The sequence below is a fragment of the Microtus ochrogaster genome, chromosome 4, assembly GCF_000317375.1.
Source record: "Microtus ochrogaster isolate Prairie Vole_2 chromosome 4, MicOch1.0, whole genome shotgun sequence".
In the NCBI taxonomy this organism is placed as follows: Eukaryota; Metazoa; Chordata; class Mammalia; order Rodentia; family Cricetidae; genus Microtus; species Microtus ochrogaster.
The window spans coordinates 38113074-38136627 of NC_022011.1; the positions used below are offsets into that span (position 1 = coordinate 38113074).

Sequence of the window (23554 nt, forward strand, 5' to 3'; positions counted from 1 at the left end):
TACCCCCATTCTCTTTCATTCTCTCTCTCTCTCTCTCTCTCTCTCTCTCTCTCTCTCTCTCTCTCTCTCTTACTCTCTCTCTCTGTTTCTGTCTCTCCCCCTCTCCTTGGCCCTCTCCCACTCTGACTCTCACTCTGGTGTTCTCTGGGTAAAGACCATTCAGGCTGGTTTTATAATAAAGCAGAGGATCATGGGAGAACTGAAGTGCACCTGGGCTAGACCACAGCCTGATATTTTGGAATTGTTTTTCTATTTTGGTGCCAGTTCTTTGTAAAAAGGAGCATTCCTCCCTTCCACACAAAGGACAGTTTTATTTTTCCTCTGCTCTCAAACAACCCTAGGCCAAGATGAGTTCCTGAACATTTTAAAGATATTCCAGGAAGCTGATGAGTAGTCACGGGGACAGAGAGACAGCGCTGCCTTCTCCAGCAGTTCTGCAGCTTTCCACCCTGCAGGTTCAGTCACTGCATCTACACAGCAGCCGCAGGCTATGACAACTGAAGCTGGTGCCGTGAGGAACTGCAGGTCTGAGGGGACACTGATGCAAAGTCTTTGTAGCACAGCTGCCAATGGTTCAGGAGAGACCAAGGCTAAGGATGTCTTGTGTATAAACTTAGGCGACAGACTTTGAACAGCACCAGACCCACAGATGGTGGCCTTGCTAAGCAAGCAACCTCTCTGGCAAGGTAGCTTATACCAACCTGTGAGCTCTATCTTTAATATGGGAGGCCAGGACCTTTGGGGTGTGACTGAGTGGCCTTTGGGCTTCACCAATCAAAGCACAGCCCTTGCTGTGGGGGTCTCTTGCTAAGGTGACAACAGAGACTCAGACTCTGACACCAGTGACCAAGCCCTGTCCCCTGCTTGGTCTCCTTGTGAAATACTTGCTCCGGGTTTAGGGAGTCTTCAAGAGGAAGGCTGGGGCTACATGCTTGCTCACTACAGAGTTCTGGCTCGTTGGGTGCTTGAGGACAGAAGGAAGGTGGCAACAGTACTCACTGCTCAGGGCTTGAGACAGATGTCCTCCGGCCTTCCACAGTGATATTGCTCTTGGGTCTCTTGACAACATGTGGACGAGGTGGCCGTACCTAAGGATGAGCATGGGGAAATCCCCAAAAAGGAGTGAGTTATAAGTCTATTGTGAACATTTGGGTAGGCAGCCCCAGGAGGCTTGGTTAGACGTTCTCCAGGTCTGGGCTTTCAGAGTCCTGCTTATCACGGAAACACCACCATTTAACATACAGCATATGAATGTGCTACCTGGAATTTGACCCAAAAGGCTCTCCTCATCCACAGACCCACGACCTCTCAGAGTGCTGAGTGAGGTGTGAACTACATGGAATGGAATGACAAAGCCCTTATCAGTGTGTGGAACAAAGAGGTTCTATGCAAGCTCGTTTTGGGGTATACACACTCAATGTACTCTTTTATAGCCAAATTACAAGGGTACTTACTTTCTTCTCTAAAGGGAGGGGGGAAGCCAAGTGGCAGCTCCAAAGAGTGCCCAGCTAAACCAGCCTGCTTCCCTGGGTACCCCATGTCTGTCTTCTAGCAGGGCTCAACTGGATGCTGCACAAATCACAGACTGGGGTGGCAGTGGCGGTGTACGAGGGCAGCAGACACTGTGGATAGATGGGTCATTCTGGAATGCCACCTCTGAAAACCAGGATGAAGTCTCAGAGGAGAGATGCCTCCTTCCCTGGCCCATTAGAGCCTGTGATGGATGCTAGGCCATGAATTACTGGGCGTCTCATTTGGTCCAATTAGCATTATGTGGCTTAATGTGTGGTACCATCACCTCTGACCACTTCCAGTGTCAAAGAGGTTTGAGAAGAGAGCTGAGACTGTCCCTCTGTGGTTCTTGTTGCAGACAAGCCAACATTAGAGCAGGCACAGGAGACTTGCATTTCCTGCAACTGCAATGACACACCAGCTGAGCTCTGCTGGTAAGACGGAAAGCAGAGAGCACACTCCATTACCAACTGCCCTTTCCCACCCCGCGGCAACTGGTGGGTGACAGCACAGTGGTGAGGAACAAGTTTATAGAAGTTGGCTGCATACAAGACTAGTCTTGATAGAGTCTCAAGGAGCCCTCAGGTCTGCACACGTCTGACTGAACCAAAGATTTTCCTGTGGAGCGGCCAGTCTGAGCTCAGCCTCATTTGGCAAATCAGAGATGTGGTAAAGGCCAAGAACATTTCACAAAACATGCCATCTTCTTCCACGGGCTATTGTTAAGACTCAACTACAGGGTGTGGGGAACAGCTGTTGTGGACATAGCACAGAGCGGGGGCTCCAGGAATGCTCATTGCTTCTTTGTGATCTAGATGCCCCCTATTATCAATAGCAAAAGGAAGGGAGGGAGATGCCTGCATAAAGACAGACGGCAGATAGTCTTAATCCTTTCAGGCATCCTGTGAGATGCCTGGTACACAGTGGAGCCTCAGCAGGATTTGTAGACCGGCAACATTACTATCTGGACTCTAACAGTGATAACTATTGCTGTGGTTATCACTGTTATTAGAATAGTGCCTGCCACCCAACAGACATTTGGTCAACATTTGCTGAATAAATGGAGGGCTGTACCTGCCTCCATTCTCATATGGAGCTGCTTTTCCCAACAAAGCCCCTTGGATCCCTGAGACTATACCTACAGGGAAGGAGTGTGCAGCTGTGTGCAAGAGGTCTTCTACCTTCGGTAGGGACCTGGGGATTGTGCTCAGAAAGGTCAGACATTATGGCCTGTTGGCTTGTCCTGCACAGGGCTGCTCCTTGCTACAATGAAGACAGGTTAAGAATGCGAACTTGCTACTGAAATGGGGGGATTAAGTTTGTGGCAACTTCAACTGAACTTGCAACGTGGTGAAACATGGGGAAAAAGAACAACAGAGCTAATTAGAGGAGCTGAGCTGTCAGAGTGCTGTTGAATGGCTCAGCGCCAACAAACAAAAGGAAAGGGTTGGCAATCAGCAGGATCGATGGAGGAGACTGCTTCATTAGGGATGATAAAACAGACAGAGGAGGGAGAAGAGCGAGGGCCGAGGGGAGGCTGGGAAAGACACAACAGACCAGAGACAGTCACCCCTGTGGTTACAGACCCACCCAGAGTCACACACACCTCACTGGTGTAGGATTATCATTACAGACAAACACTCAAATGGACCAGGCCTGGGGACTACAGTGTGTAGTCTCACAAAGGCATGCACAAGAGGTGATGGCACACACACACACACACACACACACACACACACACACACACACACACACGGTGCAGTGGCAGGTCACAACTAGGCCTATACACACACAAACAATTGGTTTAATCAAAGCTGAATCAAAAGACAATGCAGCAACAATCCCAGTGTATTTCAGCAGTACAATCCCTCTTTTGGGGTGCTTAGGAAGGGAGAAGGCTGGGTGGAGGGGAAAAACTGCTCTCATATACAACAGGGGCTGGCCCACCATTGCTAGGATCTCAACAATGCCAGAAGAGAGAATGCTAAACAGGGCTTTGCAGCTCTGTTCACAGGACTGGAGGGGAAAGTTGGGAAGCCAGCCAATTCCCCACCGGATTCAAAACCCAAGAAATCTAAGTCGGCAGGGTTAAGTGTGTACTGAATACAAAAGCACAGAGTACATTTGATTTTAATGGTGAGTAAGAAATAATAAATAGAGAGCTTATAAAGTGCTTCACATGTGGGCCCACAGCAGCCTGCCTCCCCCTGGTGGCTCCAGCCACTGTCCTTCATCTAGGAGACGCCAGCATGATTTTTTTTTGCTCTTTCCTCTCCCTTATTAAGAAGAAACCTTGGATCCTCTGGTCACAGCTGAGCTCCAGCCACAGGTGCTAGACTACAGGATCCCTGTTGTCAAAGCTGAGTGTCTGCCACTGCATGGCCTCACCACAATGGCCAGCCCCCGTGTGCTTAGCTGGATGTCTACAACCAGGTGACCTGGCATATCCTGACATGGAACCATGTCAGGCTGTCATTTCTATGGCCCTTAGGAATTCTATGGCCCAGGTCTCCCTAGTTCCTTCCCACTCGGTGTGTATTAGTATCCACTGGACATGCTGACATCAGTGTATCCAGAATGAGTAATAGTCCCTGTGGCCTGGGAACTTTGGGGTACAACATATCTTCTAGCCTCCTAATCTGTTTCTCAGTGGCTCTGCTTGCATGGCCCAAGAACATGGCCAGTCAGTCATCTCTTGCCTTGGCTAGGAGTAGAGGCAGCTGCTACCCAGTCCTCTTCTGGGGCAATATTTGCTTCCTCAAGTTGTGGACACCCCACAATCTACCCAAGTCCCCACACTGGTAAGACTAGGGTCCATTAGCGCCATCTTCAGGACTGAGTTTTTCTCCAAGAGTTACCATGCCTTGATCCTCTGGCTGTCCAGAAGACCAGGTCTCTAAGTTTGTTCTGAGCGCCCTAACAGTACCCTATGGCTGCTAAAAGCTGTCTGTCAAGAACTAGAGAGGGAGGTCTGGTCTCAAAGGCCAGCATGGTTTCTTACTATCTCTGTGGTCTTAGCTACACACTAGGGAAATGACATTTGCTTTCCATGGGCTGGAGCAAGGACAGATGAAACAATATGGAGTACCTAGCTCAGTCCAACGCACATTCAAAGGAGTTCCCAGCTCTTATCTCTGCCAAAACAATGCTGCCCAGAGACCTCACGGATAGGGAACTGGGGACACTAGGAGGACCGTTGAGTTCTACTGTCTGGTGATCCTTGGTAGTAATAGTTCAGCTACCAAACATCTTTTCTTAAATGGGAAACCACAGTGTTTAGTACACAGAGCCACTGTGATGCTTGGTTGGGATGAGGTCACCAAAACAGGTTAGTGGCTATACAATCCTAGGCAAAGAATAGCTCTTAATAAAATGGGTCATTATTTAAAAGTGGTAAGGTTAAAAAAAAAAAAAAACCTGTTAGAAAGAGTAAAAGCAGCTACGGTGCGTCCGGTTCTGTGCTAGATGCCCTCCAAATATCACCCGATTTCATTTTTTCAGAAGATCACTATGAATGAGGGCCTGGTTTCAAAGAGCAGGGCAGGTCAGAGAACTTTAGTACTTGCCCAAACTCACACATCCTTAGCATTCTGGTCCAGTTCTGATAATCCCAAATCCATATTGCTAGGGTTTGTACTGAAACATTTGCTGTACTATACAAGATTTAACCTGGATGTGCTTGTGGTCCCTCAGAGCATGTCACTTTGATGTTTGTCTCTTCCTTCTGATGACAGGGAGTAGAAAATTCCAGCCCCTTGACAGTTGTGCCAACTGGGGTTTGGGTGAATTACATTTTCATAGGGGCACAGAATGGGTCTATCACCTCACAAGGCTGGAATGGTAGATTCCCAACTTACATCCCCCGTCTCTACCTCAAACCTTTAACATCTGCACTCAGTGGGGAAGAGGAAGAAACAGAATCACAGGACATCTGACATCTACCCAGATAGTAGCTACCCAATGGATGCTGGGTGTGTACACCATGGATTCAAACAGACACTTGGCTTAGCCTTGTTCCTGCAGAGGATGGGCTTTGTGCCTTCATAAGACAGACCTGGAGGAGTACACCAGGAAAGGCTGGCACACTAGTTTTTGAGGTGCTATGACTATAACTGACCCCTATGCTTGGGCATGGTTGCCTTGGATAACAGACTGGAAACCCCTCCCTTGGGAAGTAGCCCCCATCAAACCATCCTAGTAAGTTTCTCACACTGAGAAAGTTATGTCCTAGGAGTTTTACGGTCTGTGTACATGGAAAAAGAAGCACATGGATGCTTAGCACTGATGCTGGATGTCAAACCAAGGCTCTGTTCTTGTTAGTCAAGCACTCTGTCAGGGACCATGTCTCCAGCCATTGGCATTTCTCTCTACAACACATGGGCCTTTCTCCATGTCCTACTCTGTTCACAGCGGTTGGCTGGTTAGGACTGTATGTTGTTCTCTTTTCCAACCCTTCTTTAGTACTTTATGTGGGCAGGTACCTCTCCCTGTGAAGCCTAGAAGGGGACAGTACCTGTTGCCATCTATCCGGGTACTATGTTTTCAGCCCTTGGGAAGGTACAGCAAACATTTCCCAACCAAGATCTGAGGGAATAAGATCCCTGCTGTCAGACTGTGGCTTCCTCTGTGAGGAAGAGGCATTTGCAGTGAGCCATTAGAGCCCAGTGGCTAGAGATACAGCTCTCTCTGGGAGATTCACTTAAATGATGCGAAGATTCACACAGCAGCCTGGCTACCCATGGCTACAGCCTGCAAGTCACTGAGTTGATTCAGAAAAAGGAGAGAGAAGCCCAGAAAATGCAAATTCCAGCTCATGCCACACAGCAAAGGAAGCTGAAAAACCCATTTCCCGGTTCCTTGTGCCAGGCAGGAGAGTCTACACTCTCTAAGTTTAGTGAGGCCAGGGGAGAGGGCTAGGCAGTGTTAGAAGGGGAGGGCACACCACTGGCTACTCACGGGCCTTGAGCGCTGGATCTTGGGAGGCGGTGGCCGAGTGGGATGGAGTCTTTGTAGCTGCATTAAAGTGGAAACTTAAAACATCAGTTCACATTGAGATGGCTCCATGCATCTCTACACATGGCCTGGGGGAAAGACTTGAGGTCCCCACGTTGGAGCCTGGAGTCAACAGGGTACCTTTCTGCTCCCTCACCCCCAATGTCTTAGTCCTCTCTCTGCTGGCTTGTTAGTGCTGGCCTCCTATCTGGCCTGGAACAGATCATCACAATTGCCTTTCAGCAAGACCCCTTTCTCCGATCTTCTTTTTCTGCTCAGGTCAAGGGGGACTTTGTAAATTTCAGCATGACACCACACCACATCACACTCACTTTAAAAACCATCAGTGGCTACTCCTGTCCTAAGCTGGCATGCCTAGATTTTATTAGAAGCACCATGTAGATCTTTCCCAAAGTTTACTCGCCCAACCTGAGACATCCCCCAAGTGGCACTGGGCTCTTATGCCTCACTTCCTATCTGCCCTTCGAAGAGTGACCTCCCCAATTCTTAATTGTCCTAGCAAATGTGGTCTTGTCCTTCAAGGCCCTGTGCAGGTCAAATGCTGTCTCCCAGGACTGTAAGTGCCCAGGGCCTCTGCTACAAGTGACTGGTTATGGTGAAGTACCTGGTCCATTATCCCCATATTCTCATTTTTTCAAATGTTCCTGGAAGGGACCCACTGCTGTGCCTGCAGAAAGTTGAATGGGATTTGGGGAGGGAGGAGCTTGCTCAGTAAATGTCTGGTGAACAAATACAACTTGAAGAACATGCTTGCCTTTTGCAGTTATGATGTGGATCAAGAGAGGGCCAATTTCTCAGCTTTCCTCATGAAACTTTATCTCTAAGGACATATGAACTTTATCTCCAATGATGTATCTTGAACACAAGAAGGAAAAGGGACAGGCAGAGAGAGGGACAAAAAAATCTGTACAGGTTTAAGACTGCAGACTCCCAGCAGGGTCTACAGGCTTCTAGTTGGTTCTCACTCATTCATCATTCAGTTTAAAGATACACCACCATTTGATAATGGCCGCAGCGGCAATGGCCAGCACAGGAGCCAATGTCCATATGTACTGGGCCCAAACTAAGATGTATCAAAAGTGTGAATACACACATGATTTTAGTAACTTAGGAAAAGAATGTAAAACATCTATTATTAATTATTATTAATTAAACATTATTAATTTTTATACTGATTTCATGTTGAAATGGTAATATTTTTAGAACTTTGGGTAAAATATGTTATTAAAATCAATTCCACTTGTTCCCTTTTACTCTTCACATGCCTTCTTGCTCAGAATTGCCCATCTGATTCAAATGTGTGGCTCACATTACATTTTTGTTTCCTCAGCCAGTGCTGACTTGGGCCTCACTTGGCATGGTCTCTGAACCTGACCCCTGGAAAGCACAGCCTATGTCATAGGCATCCCTGAGGATCCTGGTGGAGGCAGCACTCAGAGAGCAGGCACAAGTGGAAATGAATTGTGACTTCCCAGATCATTAGCGGAGCACGAGGGCTAAGCTGCCTGGTAGCTGGGTAGTTGGCTGTTAGATGGAAGTTGGGGTGTTGCCTAGAGGATGGGCATGGCTGCCATGTTTCTTTCTCTTCATGGCTTACAGGAAGTATGTAGGACAGAGCTACTAAGTCACCCTAAGGAAGAAGAGGATGGAGAGAGTGCACAGGCTCCTTCCGGCCAGGTGTCCTGTCCCAACCCTGTCACCTGCCCTCACCTGCCCTGCTTCTTTCAAACTTGGAGTTCTACTGCTGCGTAACCATCTTGTCTGTCCCACTGTCCTCAACTGCATGTCACCTTTGGCCTGCATTACTTCCATCCCTGTTGATGGCCGAGTGCTCGGCAGGTGGCCTCTGGGCTAGAACCCCAGCTACCTACTTACTCTCCAGGTTACTCTTTGCTGTGACATAACCATTTGAGGTTTCCCTGTCCCCATGTAAGCACCATGGGCAACAGCATCTCTACCCTAGATGGTTTAGTGAGATCTTGTATATACCTGCCTGTGAGTACCAGCAGCTGCCACTATTAGCAGCCTTCCCCACCTCCAGCCTCTCCATCTCCCAACCCATTTTCTGCACCTAAAAAAATAAAAAGTAAAAAGCACGCCTAATCAAGGCACTTGCCAGCTTATGTGATCTCAGTGGAAGGGGGTATCTCTCAAACTAGCCCTGGGAGATTCATTGCCCAAAGGGGAGTTGGGTTCTCCAGTCACACAAGTCTGGGAAATGCTGTGGGATGTCCGGTTCCTTCTGGAGACGCTTGACAGCACAGCCAAAGATGCTGTGTCCTGCACACACTCAACACTACCACAACCTCAAACTATGAGCTTCTTCAAAAAAACATTGTATCCTGGCGTTGGAGAGATGACTCCAATGTTAAGAGCACTGATTGATCTTCAAAGGACCCAGGTTTAGTTCCTAGTACCCACATAGCAGCTCACAACTGTCTGTAACTCCAGTTCCAGGAGACCCGTGCCAGGTCCCTCACACAGACATACACGGAGGCAAAACACTAATATTTATAAAATAAAAATAAAATTTAAAAATAAAGAAAGAATATGTGACCCGAGAAGCTCTACATTACTTCAATATCTAAAAACCACTCCTAATGTGTTACAAAATAGAATATAAAAAATAAATATATCTTAAATTCTTTAGAACAGACTTTCCTTCCTCGCAATACTCTCAGACATCCTTGGAAGTGCAGCCTGCAGTGCTGAATTTTCTCCCTACATCCAACACACAAGCCTTCACCACCAGCACATTCCTCCGCGTCCTAAGACTGGGCACTTCACGGGTATTCAGTGAATGATTTTGGCTTAAAGTTCCTACCACACGTGGAAACCCAAGGAAAGTTAGTTTTGTTTTTGAGACAGGGTCTCATGTAGCCCAGGATGGCCTCAAGTTTGCTCTGGAGTTGAGGATGAGTGTGAGCTTGTCTGATCTTCCTCCTGTCTCCAAAGCCTCTACACCTGGTTTTCAGTAGAGACTAGGACTGGGCTCCCCTTCCAGTGACACGGTTAGTTCTGCAGATTCCGTTAAGTGCCTTATTTTGCTGTGACTGTCATGGTCTTGTGCTGCTTCTTTTATAAGGCAGCAGCTTGGTAGCCATGCATAGCCCAGAAGCTGGCAGGACTGAGAGGGAGCTTAAAGATGCCGAGGAAGGGTCAGGTGACACAGATGTCCTACCATGACTAGATAGTAAAATCAAAGTCCAGAAGAAGCAACTGAGAACAGGAACCTGCTGCTGCCCCTCTGCCATAAGCTTTCCCTGCAGGCTGTCATCATCGAGGACAAAGGGGACGAGGGGAACATAGGCCAGGGCCACCTTTCCAGGTTGGCTGCTAGGAGTGATGGGCATGATGGAATATCTCAAGGGTGTACAGTAAAGTCCCCTAGGGCTCAGGGAGAAGGAAGGGGGTGGTGGCAGCATCAATTATCAGGGCACTCTGCCACAAGTGTGGGGGGCCCTGGGGACCTGCGTAGAAGCAAGCAGGCACCTGGAGGAGTGAGGGGGGTGCCGAGTACAGTGCTGAGCAGTCTTTCTTTAGCTTTGAATGTTAGAACACTTGATTTGTGGGGTGCTCTCTGGATCCTCTGACAGAGGCCAGACTCCATCCAGGTTAGCCTGGTGACTGGCAAACCTTGGCTTCAGTGTCCTTATCTATGAGTATAGTCAAGACAGGATAGTAGGAAGTGTCTATTTCTGGAGGAGGAAGTGGTAGGGATGTTGGGCTATGGTGGCTGCAGTTTTCCAAATAAACCAGGACAGATGCCCTGGGGACAAGGATGGGCATGATGGGGCAAGGGGGAGGGACACAACCCGTAGTTCAGGTGGAAAGGGAGGCTGAAGAAAACCAGGAAAACACACTGCTTTCCAGAAGACAGCCTCAGTGGAAAGGGAAACCTTGGATTGAGGGGACATGGCATGAGCTGGGGCTCAAAGAGACTAAAGAGCTAGGTAGGGTTAGTGACAGTCGTTACCATGAACTGGTAGCTCCCTGAACACCCTGCTTTGCCGACTGTAGCTCCCCAACCCCTGTAAGCAGCTAGGGTATAGGGACACATCAGGGCCTGCACATAAGGAATACAAGTAAGAGGCAGAGATTCACTAATCTTCCCCACTGTATGGAACACAGGGCTGAAACAGGATGGGCTCAGGCCTCTGAATTCTCATGGTCTGTAGTAATAGGTGCGGCGGGGCTGTGTTCCCAGTACCCCGCTGCCCACAAGGCTAGCTTTACCCGAAATAATTACACGGACACCGTATTCATTTAATCACTGCTTGGCCATTTCTATCTAGCCTTTTCTCAGCTAACTCCCACACCTGGACTAACCCATTTCCCATCATGTGTGTCGCACCCCAAGGTGCGCTTACCGGGAAGATTCTAGCCTACGTCCATCCTGGGTCGGAGCTTCATCGCGTGTGCCTCAGAGAGCAGAGCTCTCACCTCTGCCCGCAAGAGTGGAGCATCTCGTCTCTCTGAGGCGTCTGCCCCCGAGAGTAGAGCTGTCGAGTCTCTGAGCTCACTTCCTCTTCCTCTCAGCGTTCTGCTCCTCCCACCTACGTTCTAACCTATCAGGTCAAGCAGCTTCTTTATTTAATCAACCAATGACCTTCCTCCATCAATGGTCCACAAGGGGAGGCCAGACAGGCTGTAACATGGAGCAGAGCAGGGCTAGGCAGGGCATAGCACTAACATCATATGTGAACCTTAGGACCCTGTGGATGGACATACAGCCTGTGGGGGTTATTGTCTAGAAGTCCTGCTATTGGCATACTTGACACTTCCTGAGCTGCATGTGGCAGGAGGGGTTGGCGCTGAGGGACCTCCCAAAGGTTGCACACTGGAAGGGCTCTTCCCCTGGATACCAATGGAATAGCTATGCAGGGTTAAGGCCTAGGGCCTCACAGAAGAACAAGAGAGTACATTCTCTTCAGCAGTGGATGCTCTAGTGAGGTCTGACTTCCATCAAGGAAAAAAAATGTTTTTGTGGGCTAAATCCACAAAGTCCACCTCCTCCTTTGAGTAAGGAGGAGGTGGACTCTCATCATCACAGTGCTTCTGCTTTTGGGCAAGTTTAGAACTGGCTCTGCGCACTGGTGTGTGTTAGGTCTCAGCCGACCCCTGGGAGTTGTTTGTCGGAACACTGTTGTGGACACTCCAAGAACAAAGTTAGAACCATAGGAGGCTCAGGGTGGGGTCCTGAGGATTAGAGAAGGCCACCCAATTGCATATTTGTGTCACACTCTCAGGTCTTCCAGAAAAAATTCTGGGACACAACCTTGGCTTTCCAAGGTGTGTGCTTCAACCAGGTTCTGCTGAAGGACACTGGACTTTTAATATAATATCTTTTATTTATGTTTTCCTTTCAAAGATTTTCTACCCAATTTCTATCTTTTGAGCTCCCTAGTTCTTAGTAAAGCAAGTTAGAGGTTTATTTCCACTACAGAGACAAGAAACAGAAGTCGAGAGAAGTTACATAACTGGTATGAGGTCACACAGCAGAAGAATGAAGGCAGGCATTGTAAGTCTATTCTTGTCCAAGTCATCTGGAACCCCCTTGTCCCATCTGTGTTAGGGATGTGTGCCTTAGGAGAAAACACTGACAAGAAGGTGACCGATGTCTTTTCCTTTGTTTCTAAAAAGGACAGGTGATTCATCAGAGTGGAATCTATGTTGAACCAGATGTAGAAATCCGTAGGTCAACGGGACTAGAGTAGAGTGGTCAGTCACAAGGCAGGGGAACACAGGAATGTTACAGTCAGTGCAGGTGCAGAGGGACCATTTTTTTTTAACCAGATGTGGGTGCTAGAAAGTTTGGGTGCTTGGTACAGGGGAGCCACAGTGCTCCAGGGAGAGCAGAATGCAGTTGAATATGTAGATGGGGCTCTTAGATTTGAGGGGCTGGTGAAGTCAGAGATAAGAGTCCTTGAATGCTAAAGACTAAGAAGGGTGGTTTTTCTTCCAACTTATTGGGAGCAAAGAGGGAGGGATGCAATCAGGGATACAAGAAATCATAGTGTTCTTGGAGCTTAGAATTGATAGGAAGCCAGGAAGATGCTCCTTTTTAGGCATGAAGGCCTGCCTAACTTCTAGCTGTGGAACCCACTGGAAGATGTGAACACAAGATGAGGAAGGCCTGAGAGTCTGATTGGTACAGAGGTCCCAGAGTACAGCAAGCCTCTGAGGCCTTTATCAGTTTTGGCCTGGCCCTGGGTATTTCTCTGTCAGCTATGTGGGGCCAGGTTAAGTATGCTCATTGTATGTGAAACCCCCATTTACAAGGACAGCATCTGATTTGTAGCTAATTTGTTGATGCAGCAAAACACATTGTTTCTCAAAGGTCAGGGGGGAAGTGGCGTTGGGAATATCAACTTAATTACCTGGGCAGCACGGATGAGCAGGCGCCCTGCATATGGCTGTGGGGTGGAAAATGTTCATCTGTTGGCACTGACTTGCAGGGCAGACAGCTTAGTGTACACGAGAAAGGAGGGGCATCCCAGATGTCTGGGGAGCAATCTATATGTGTCATGGGCATTGCCTGTCCACCAGGCACATTTGCTACCTCAGAGAGACCTCTACAAGAAGTGAGGGCTCCTGCTTTGGGTTACATAGGTAAGGGGAGTTAAGGCTTTGCCCAGAGACACACAGAGTAAAAGACAGGCCTGCAGAAGAGGGTCACCATCTTAAGACAATTACTAGCTGCAGGGGATGGTGGTGGTGGCTCCGTGATGTCTACATTGGGATAGGGACTGTTTAGGAATCAACGTGAAATCCATCCATCCTTAATGAATAACCCTCATAGGATTAACCCTTCAGTGTCCTTATGGGAAAAGTCACATTTCAATATGGAGAAAATAGGGCCATGAAAAGAGATGAAATGCTAGTCAGGAGGTGAGGTAGTCACTGAGGTCCAAGGGGACAAATGTCTGAGGAAATTCAGGGGCTGAACATGCCAAGCTTGGTGTGCAAGGGAAAGGGAGATTCAACCTTCCTGGGAGGACAGTGGGGAGGAAGCTCTGTTCCTTTGGAGCCAGAAAAGGTGGGCATAACCAAAGGGGCAGTTGCCTCCGAGAACTGATCTCCTAGGCTGGTCCAAAGGTGACCGCAATCATTTCTGTACGATATGTGATCTGTATCATTCCTTCCCCACAAGATCTCATCTGGCTCCAAAGAAGGGGCTGAGGGGAAGCTAGATGGGACCTGGGTGTCTCAGTTTGTCCTGGGAATGTGCTGGGAACAGAGCAGGCGTGAAAGAATTCACAATTACACTCTGTTGCTATTTAACGAGGGAAGCGTTCACCTGGTTAATTTTCCTGGCTAGTATTCACATCAATACTCTGACCTGTGTGTGAAGCAGACCCTGTTGGGAGGGGAAGACAAAGCTTTCTATAGCTTACAAAGGGCCTCTGGGCCAGGAGCAAGGCTCTGTTACTCTTTGGGACTGGAAATCTGCTATTATGCAAGGTATGGAAATAAAAGAGAGCTTCTTTTGATATGCCTCCAAAAGGGAGCGTATTGAAGTGATATTTTTGTGGAGTGTATCCTTTGAAATGCCCAACCAGCTTCTCTGAGGCATGGCTCTCTTCTGTCTCCCAACTCCTGTCATTATTTCCACTTCTCTTCGTCCAGCCACGTCTGAGCTGATCCTGCTTGTTGGGGAGGATCAAATGCATGGCTCTGCTTTGGTTTCAGCCAGGCCAGCTGCAGCATACCCAGGCCCTGGTGATGTGTTCTAGGTCTGAGTAGCTCAGCAGGACATGAGAATGAGCTGGAGATCCTTGGTCCCAAAGCATTTGCAGAGGTAATAAGCTCTTGTCTGCTGGCTGTTCTTGCGAATGCTGAAAAGGAGGGACCCTAACCTCAAGGCTGAGCAGAGTGGCCATCTGCTTGCTCAGAGTCCACCCACACAATATGATAGGAAGGAACTCATCCTGGAGAGGGGAGGTTGGGAGTGTGGGGCACTGTACACCAGACCTTAAGAGCTTGGGGTACCCAGAACACACCGGTGATGCTGGTCAACCTGGGATGAAGGCTCTGCCAGGGTCCCATTCTACACATAGAAAAACAGAAGTCTGTCTCACCCTTCATCCTAGCATACAGGGAGATATTTGGGATGTGCTAAAGCCTCTGGCTGTCTGTTGCCTAGAGGGTAGTTTTCATATGCCCAAAGCTTGCTGTCCTGAGGTGCCACCTGAGTGAGTGCTGAGAGGGCATCTGGGACTGAAGGCAGTTCTGAAGGAAAGTTCAGCACCTGTAGAGGGGTCTGGGCAAGTGGTCTCCAGGGAGGCTGGGCTCAGGATCCAGGGCTTGCTGCCATACCCTGCCAACGACACCTGCATGCTTAGCTGAAAGCCTCTTAGGCTGCCCTGAATAGCCGCACTCTTTCCAATGTTGACAGGAGTAGTATTTTGTAGTGGTGCTGGTTAATTTGTAGTGGCATTTGTGGTTTGAAGCCTTGTCAAGACTCCTGATTACTTCCCGTGCTAGGAGCTTGGCTGACGGGGAAGTTCACATGCTGAACAAAAGCAGCCAGGCAGCTGGGAGGGAAGGCTGCATGGTGGCTGGGTGACCCAGCCAGCATGGGAGACAGCAGCAGGGGAGGGAGGAGGGCCAGACAGGGGTCAGGGGAGAGGAGTCCTTTGTTTTTAGTTGGTGCAGGTGCAGGGCCTGAATAGGTGGCATCCCATTGGCTGTTAGAGGTCGGGTACCAGATGCGGCTGGTGGCTGAGCAGGGACAGGGGGCCCAAACAGAAGCAGGAGGCAGGTGCTTTGCTGCTCCCTCTACTTGATGGCCATCTGGGATCCCATCAGGGGTGCCTGGGTGACATTGTCCAGGAGTCTCACTGGTGGCAAGGTGAGAAGGAAGCCCTCCAGATGTTATCTGATACCAACAGAGGCTGCTGGCTCTTGGCACATGTTGTGCACCGGGTCTGTACTAGGAGCTCGGCAGACAACTGGTCTCAACACTGCTACAGAGATTGTGATATTGCCATAAAAGGCAGAAACCGTGAGGCAATGTGGCTCAGTGACTCACTGAGACTGAGCCTCACAGCTAACAGGTAGCACAGACACAATTCAAGCCCAGGTATGGCCATGAGAGCACATACTTTCCATGACATCCAGCACATACAGAGTAGGGGAAAGCAGATGGTGACATATGCTTCTTGAACCCAGGGCACTGCTCCCCCTCCATGGGGCTATTCCCTGACACCCTGGTGTTCTCTATACAGTGATGTCTGCTCTGACCCCATGGGAAGGTCTTCCTGAGACGTCACTTGTATTTCTCTAGGTCTGAGCCCTGATTGGTGAGAGTTTGCATAGTAGATTAAGGGCCAAGGCCAGCTCAGCAAAAGCAAGACTCATTTATCATCTCTGGAATTGTGTCCACTCAAATAGTACAGCAGTAGGAAAGGAAAATAAAAGCTTCCTCCTGATTTCACAGTGGTACAGACAGGAATACTCCATAACTTCTCACTTCCCAGCCCAAGAGAACATCCCTGTGCTCAGTAAGCTGTCAAAGCCCTGGGCCATGCCCCCATGGCCTCACCTATTAGCCCATCACAATTAGCTCTCTTTTGTGGCCCCTGAAAGCACCTGCTCTATGTTTCATGTGCCTGTCCCAACACACACTGGTCCTAACCGAGCCCTGACTCACCCACCTGACAGAGTCTTGCCTCAAGGCTGTTTTACCTTCTTTACGTGTTCTCCACTCTCCCCACTCAAATCAGTGGAGCATCTTGTCTCTTCTTCTCCCTAAGAAGGGAGGGGTCTCTCTCTCTCTCTCTCTCTCTCTCTCTCTCTCTCTCTCTCTCTCTCTCTCTCTCTCTGTCTGTCTCACATCAATACTCCTAGTTCCTGGTACAGGCCTGGCTTATGGTAAGAGCAGAATGAATGTCCACCTATGAGTGAGATGCTAGCATTAGATTCTTTCAGGTGCCTGCCCCAACCAGTTGTTATCCCCAATCACCTAGGTTACTTTGTCCTCAACACACTAGTAACATTCCTGGCTTGCTTCTGATCAGGTATCCTAACCTGGCAGGCTGAGACCTAGGGCTAGTTCCCAAAGCAAGAGCCTTTCATTTATCTATCTATCTCTATGTATCTATGGAATGCAGACATGATTATTTATTATTATTTATTAGTGGAATGTATTAGGAAGCTTAGATGTGAAATATCCCAAAATTTCCCCAGTGTGTCTGTTAAAGATAGATAGTTGGGTTTGCTAGACAGAGGAGTTGCTCCTTTTTCTTCCCTCTTCTCTATCTCTAGGAACAAATGGATGGAGAACTTGGCTTAAAATTCCTGGACACTGGAATACATTCCTATCTGTGTCAAAGTCTACCATCCAGCACCTCGGCAGAGTTTAAAATCCTAGCTAATAGGTTAACAACTGTTTTTCTTCAGCTTCAAATGAAGAATATCAGAAGGCTGGGGGAATATGCAGCTTTCCAATTTGTACGGACTGCACACAGCTCCCTGCAATGTGTGTTTGACAGGACTGACATTTTGTACCGCTGTGAGATGGGAAAACGTGTGACATTTTTATTCATGGTGGCGTACGCCCTTGTAATGATCAGCTCTGGTCGATGTGCTTACCGCAGCAGCCCCTGAGCCCTCGGAGAACAAACAGGAACCCGAGGTGCCAGCAGTTCGACTGCCTTATTAAACACCGCCAGGATCCTAACGAAGACCAACTGCTGGAAAATCTCACTGTCAAATCCTCAAGGACATTGTCAGTGCACAGCTAACTGCATATATTTTTCATTTAAAATACTGAAATCCAGCATTGTGCCATTACAATCAAGGGGAGGGGTGCCCACTCCAGTGGCCATTCTGTTAGCTACTTCTGAGCTCCAGATGTTGGAGCCAGATGCTCAGTGGGATTCAGAGCTCAGAGTGGGGTGGCAGAGATGGACAGAGACTCTGTGAAAACCCAGCCCTGAAAGTTACAGGGTTCTGGGAATTCACTCAGGAAGTCAATTCACTGGCTCCCTTTGCAAGTCAAAGTGATCTGCATAATTAGAAAATCCTTTTGCCCAGTCAGCCATCTTCCTGGAGGTACAACCCATTACATCCTGCAACTTGGTGCTAACCAGCCTTCTGCTTGGTGGCAGACCTCAAGACATCTGCAGGGACACACGGCTACAGTAGGTGTCACACCTTGGCAGAGAGGCTGTGTGTCAGGGTACCCACCTGCCATCTCACCAGTTGCCTCAAACCAAAGGCCTCAGGGTAGGAGGACCCTCTTTCCCTTCAGTGGTCATTTCTGATGCTGATGCATGCTGATGGATGGAGGCCAGTCACCTGGCAATTCCTTACAGCTCCTGCAACCGTTAAACTAGGTGATTTGGTTATGGCTGTACACTAATGTACTGGTGCATTTATTCTGTAAATATGCATTATTTATACAGTGTCTCTATTTCCATACTCCAGCCCTGATGCACCAAGACACAGTGCTATTTATTTTTGGGATCCTTGGCATTCCTATGGGTTTGCAAAAATGGCCAGTGGCTGGATTGAAACAACCCACATTCTTTACCCAGCAGCACAGGCTTACATTTTTAAGGCATGCCTATAAAGCTGGTTTAGCAGATGGTGAAGAGCTGGCCATCCAAGGAGGGAGACCATAACAGTCCATAACCTGGGATGGAAGGAGGAAGCCATAAATAGTTGGATGAAAAGGGACATGACCGGGAGAACAAACAGCTGTAAGAAGAGGAAAGCTGCACCCATTTCATTGACGGAGGCGGTGTAGATTTCAGCTGGGCTTCTGCCCTGGCCTGCAGAGGAGGTCTCATTGATTGCACAGCCCAGTGGATACTCCCTCTGTCTCAGTCTCTGCTGCAAATCCCCGCTGAGGGTGTTGGGGAATAAATGCACTCAGTGTCTAGCTTTGTGTCACTCTACCTTAAATTCCAGCAGATCCCATGGAAGGCGCTTAGTCACCCGCTGTGCTCTGGCCTGAGTCCCCTCAGACTCACTCATGTAATCAGTGCTCTTAGTTGAGCTCCCCAAGCTCTCACCTCAAATACTAGTGATGTCCTTTCTAACTTACCTACATCTGCCCGAGCTGTCCAGGTCTCAGTAGCCAGTCCTCTGAATACAACCTGTTCCTGGCTCCAAGCCATTCATGGGGTGCAATTTAAGCTCCCTCAATGCTTATCACTGCCCAGTTCTTACCTGTTGGCCTCCAGTGCCCATGTTGGCCGATATTTCCCTGAAGTCCCACTGGCCTGTCTGGAATGCTCACCCCCACTCTGGCTCTGTTCAATACACGGTGATTATTATGGGGACTTTGTCTAGATATAGTTGGAATGCTCCCTCCTGGGGGATGCCTGCTCTGCTCTCCACTTCCTGCATGTGTGCCCATCAGCATTTCATCTCTTTAGTGTTTATGGACTGCCTCTTTCAGCCACTGAATGCCATCGAGGTAGCAAACATCTCATTTCCTGCAACCTTAGGGCCTTGGCCTCCAATGCATCAGATGAGTGAATGAGTGAGCTCATGAAGTCCCGAAAGAGTCAGTGTTGTATTTATAGGAAGAGCAAGGCCTCAGACTATCTGCTCATATGGTAGGAGTGATGTGTGCAGGTGGCTACTATGCAGCCTTAGATATAAGAAGCTGCTAGAACCCCCAGATCTGCCAAGTGGGGAAGAGAACATGAGAAAATCCAAGTCTCTGCTGAGCATTCAGAAAACCCCTGCATTAAAACAACTGGTGCTCGCACAAAGTAATGTTCCAAGTCAAAGCAGCAGACAATAGTCTGAGACATGCAGCCAAGGGACCTTGACCTAGAGAGTCAAGCATGCCTGGTGAAGCAGTGGAGTTGGAGAGGGTTTGGGGAGAACCCAGTCTCTGGCATTGGATGGGTAGGCCTAGTTCTGTTCTTGCCAATTACTGAACAGCCTTGCTCAGGTTGCTTGACCTCTCTAGGACACTTGGCATCCACTGTTGAGAGGGTTCAGTGGGCTGTTGAGAGGGTTCAGTGACACCAGGCTTGAAGGGTGTGGTTCAGCACAACAGAGAACCACCTCAGGGCCTCTGGCCCCTTCTAACCTACATATCTTGGATGATCCTGTGACTCCCTTTTCAAGGGCATGGACAGGTTAATAATTTCCCTGGTCTGTAGGCAGTGCCCAGATGGGGGTTGAGTTGGATGTGTGATAGGAAGCTCCTGGTACACACTGTGGTCACTGAGCAGAACTCCCTGTATAACCAAGGATACTGAATTGACTCTCTCATAGTGTATGTTTTATTTCTTCTTCCCTACTGGTATAAACTTCCCACCTCTGGCCCTGAGGATTCTAACCTTAGAAAATGCCTCCTTTGGCATCTCACTGAGACTTCCCACTCCTGTCTTGGTTTCAATATCTCTCTGGCTGGACTTGGAGTAGCTGTGACATAGACCCTTAAAGAATGATGTTTTAAGGTCCTGGTCAGTGTCTTGGCAGACACCCTACTGAGTGGGGATAGGCTTGAGGACACTGCTCCAACACTGGGCACCACAGAACAACTACTCTTGCTCTTGCCTCCTGTTCTACTGAATGGATAGGGCTTGCTTGAGGCAAGCCTGCAGCTCCTTTTCCTCACTCACCTTGAGGTCACCCCCCCTGCAAATTTTCACAGGGAGCTTTTTTGTGCCAGACCCTTTGAGATGCCAGGGATAGCCATGAAACCAATACTATGCCTTATTGAGTTACTATCAGGAAGCAGCTGGCAAGGATAGAGCTGGCTCAGGGGAGCCAGGAAGCACCAGGGAGGGCTTAGTGGAGTAGGGGTGCTTGGGAAGGATTCCAGGGTCCTGTTGGGTATAGCAGAAGAGGAAAGATGATATTGGTGGTAGAAATGGCAGGAGCTGATTAGAACTGGAGTTCTCCCTACATCCAGCCTGGAGTTCTGACCTGGAGCCAATGTTCATAAAGAGCTGGTAAATAAATGAATGCAATGTCTCTAGGGCTAGAGAAAAGGAAGGGTTCACCTCAATGTAGGATGAGCTTGACAGGGTCTTAGAGTGTAGAAAGGAACTGGCCAGAAGTGGAGTATGGCTGGATCTTGAAGTTTGGTGTGCTATTCTGATTATACAGGGAATCCAGAGTGGGGTTGGGGAGCACATTCTTTACATCTTATGTCAGTACTTGCAATGCTTTCTAATGTCCCCTGGGATGTAAAGGGGTGGAGGATTGACACCATGGTTGAACTAGGGAAGGGCAGGTTTTAGAAGTCCAAGGGCAGAGTAAGCCACTCTAAAACAGAAACAAGTTAGACATAGACATCAGGAAAGACTGGAGTCAGTGGTTAGGGTGCTCACTGTTCTTGCTGAGGACCCAGGTTTGGTTTCTAGCACCCACAAAGTAGCTCACAATTGCCTACAACTCAAATTTCAGAGGATTTAACACCCTCCTCTGACTTCTGTGGGCTCCTGCAGGTATATGGTGCACACAATACACTAGGGCACACATACATATATACATAAAAATAAAAAAAGTGACATTAGGAGATGTCATAACAAAAGTAGTGCTGGGAACAGCCTGTCTCTCAGCCTCAGGGCTGTCCATCAGGGCTGTCAGAAGGTCAACACCTTGGAAGGGCACCATCTATGTGAGGGGAGGACAAAAGACATTTTCCGGGTGCAAAGTCTACTCAGACCTTCTTCCATCAGTCAACCTGCTCAAATTCTATTCCTTTGTAGTTTTAGTTGACTCTTCTGGAGGTCGTGTCTTGGACTAATACAACAGTTTCAAAGGTAAGAATTCTCCAGTGTGAGCACTGGAGAGAGCAAGTGGTGACAACTTAGGGTTGGGGTGGGGTGTCCAGGACTTCGCAAGAAGCTAACCTCCCATCTCAGAATGGCCAAAAGAGCTGTCAAGTGCAGTTTCTCCTCCTTGGAGCCTTCCCCACATATCAAAGACACAGCTGGAACAAGCTGCTCTCACCGATCTTAGGCTAAAGAGTCTTGTCTGGAGTGAGAGGGTATTGAATACCGCATCCAGGTTGTAGTGACATGCTCTGCAGAAATGATGGATCCCCTATGGATTGTGCAGGGAAACAAGGCTCACAACAAACCAGTTGGGGTTTAAATGCAAAAACCTTGGGGATGTCTCTTAGCTTACTGACTTTAAGCCAGTAGCTACAGGACTGACAGCTCTGTGAACCAAGTCACTGCCATGTCTGTTTTCACAGATACGGGACAGAGGAGCCATTAGTGGTACTTTCTGGTCCACGACCTAGGTTCCTGACTATGGACTGCTGCGGACCCTGCAACTGTCAATTGCAAGAAGCATGCCGCTCCTTTGCCCAGCTCTAACCTTCCTGCTACACACTGACACACTTTTCCATTTCCCTCTATTCTGGCTTTTTACGTGTCTTTTGAGTCAGAGTTTCTCTGTGTAGCTCTGGCTGTCCTGGAACTCACTCTGTAAACCAGGCTGGCCTCTAACTCACAGATACCCACCTGCTTCTGCTTCTTGAGTGCTGGGTTTAAAGGTGTGTGCCAGTAGCCTCCACCTCCAAGCCCCCTTTAAAAAAATTTGTGTTCTACTTGATGTCTGCCTTTGACTCTCAGCATCACAGGCTTCCTCAGGTTTGGGTATGAACTCTTGTCTGGAACAGGACAAGAGGCAAGGACAAGTTCCTGTGGGGCTTCCTGTACATTATTAGTTTGCTCTTGTCCTCCTCCCAGGCATCCTGCTCCCTTACAGGAACTACCCCTTCTTCATTTCTTAGGTGTGTGCATCCATGGGATCTACCCTCAGCTCACAGGACATCCTCAGCATGATGACTGCTGAGGAGATGAACACAGAACTCAAGCTGGTTCAGTCAGTCAAGCTCACGTCTTGTGTGGAAGTTACTTCTTTTCCTGCTGATGTTATACTGAGAAGGGTGTGGTAGGCAGTGATACGTCATCTTGCCACTGCATAGGACAGCCTGTTGAGAATGGTACTTGAAAAAGTTGGGAAAGGCCAGGCTAACTTTGATTTGATACCAGAATTGGACCATAATCATAGCCAACAATTTTTTCTTTTAGATTTCATATCTCTTGTGAGTCCATATTAATAGAAATTCCTAATATTTGCCCTTCCTTGGTCTTCATAGCTGGACAGGCACCTGATCTGGCCAATACCAAGCAGCTTCCTGTATTCACTTCCCCTTACATACAAGGAAAGTACCCAGAATGTTCTTGTAATTAATGGTGGATTTGGCTCATGGTGTCTCCACCAGGTGCAGTATACTAGTATACTTGTCTTGGCACCAACTGAGGCACAGAGATGTTAAGGAGGGCCTAAAGTCTGAAAAGAAACCAGAAACAAAGCCTTACTGTGGTCCAACATCCCGAGATCCTGGGCCACTGGCCCAGCTTTTGCACCAGATTAACAGTATGCACCCAGAAAGATATGTTCTCAGCAGAGCTGGGGAAGATCCAAGCTTCAGGCCATAACATGACCTGAAACGAACTCTAAATTCTCCTCTGAGCTGCATACTTTTGGACAAGTCCTTGTTATCTGCATGCCTATACTGCTGGGGAGGGAAAAACCTCAAGACCCGTCCCCAAAAAGATAGCTTGGAGAATCACATGGCAGTTGAAGCTAGAACAGAGGCTTCAGGTCTCAGGACATCCGGCAGGTAGTGAGAAACTCAATGCTACAGTTCTCCCTCAGCTGCTCTTGGACAAGCCAGATTCCCTGTGTGTAAGACATGTGCAACCTGATGCCCTAGCACATAGGCCCCAAGAGGAGGGTGGTGTTGGGGGAGACGGACTGTTACCTTGACCTTCTCTATCCATCCTTCACCTGGGCTGAATGGAACTGGTACTATTCTGAGGCAGTTGATGTGGGAATGATTTCTTATTAATAAAGAAACTGCCTAGGCCCATTTCATAGGCCAACCCTTAGGTAGGCGGAGAAAACAGAACTGTAGTAATAGGAGCGGCGGGGCCAGAGTCCCGCCGCTCCTATTACTACAGATGGCGCCCAGACGTGTGGACAACTGAATCCACTGAAAGCCTGAGAAAGCTTGGGAAAGAGTAAAGCA

General features: G+C 48.5%; 1 protein-coding gene across 4 annotated transcripts in view; it reads right to left on the reverse strand.

Moving 5' to 3' along the window:
* Positions 1-23554, reverse strand: part of Dennd1a (DENN domain containing 1A) — a 536773-nt gene that overhangs the window by 17003 nt on the left and 496216 nt on the right. For all 4 annotated transcript variants that reach the window (XM_026778778.1, XM_026778777.1, XM_013345984.2 and 1 more), the window contains one exon: positions 1000-1088. In XM_026778778.1, the coding sequence (XP_026634579.1) occupies positions 1000-1088 (89 nt within the window). The remainder of the gene's footprint in view (positions 1-999; positions 1089-23554) is intronic.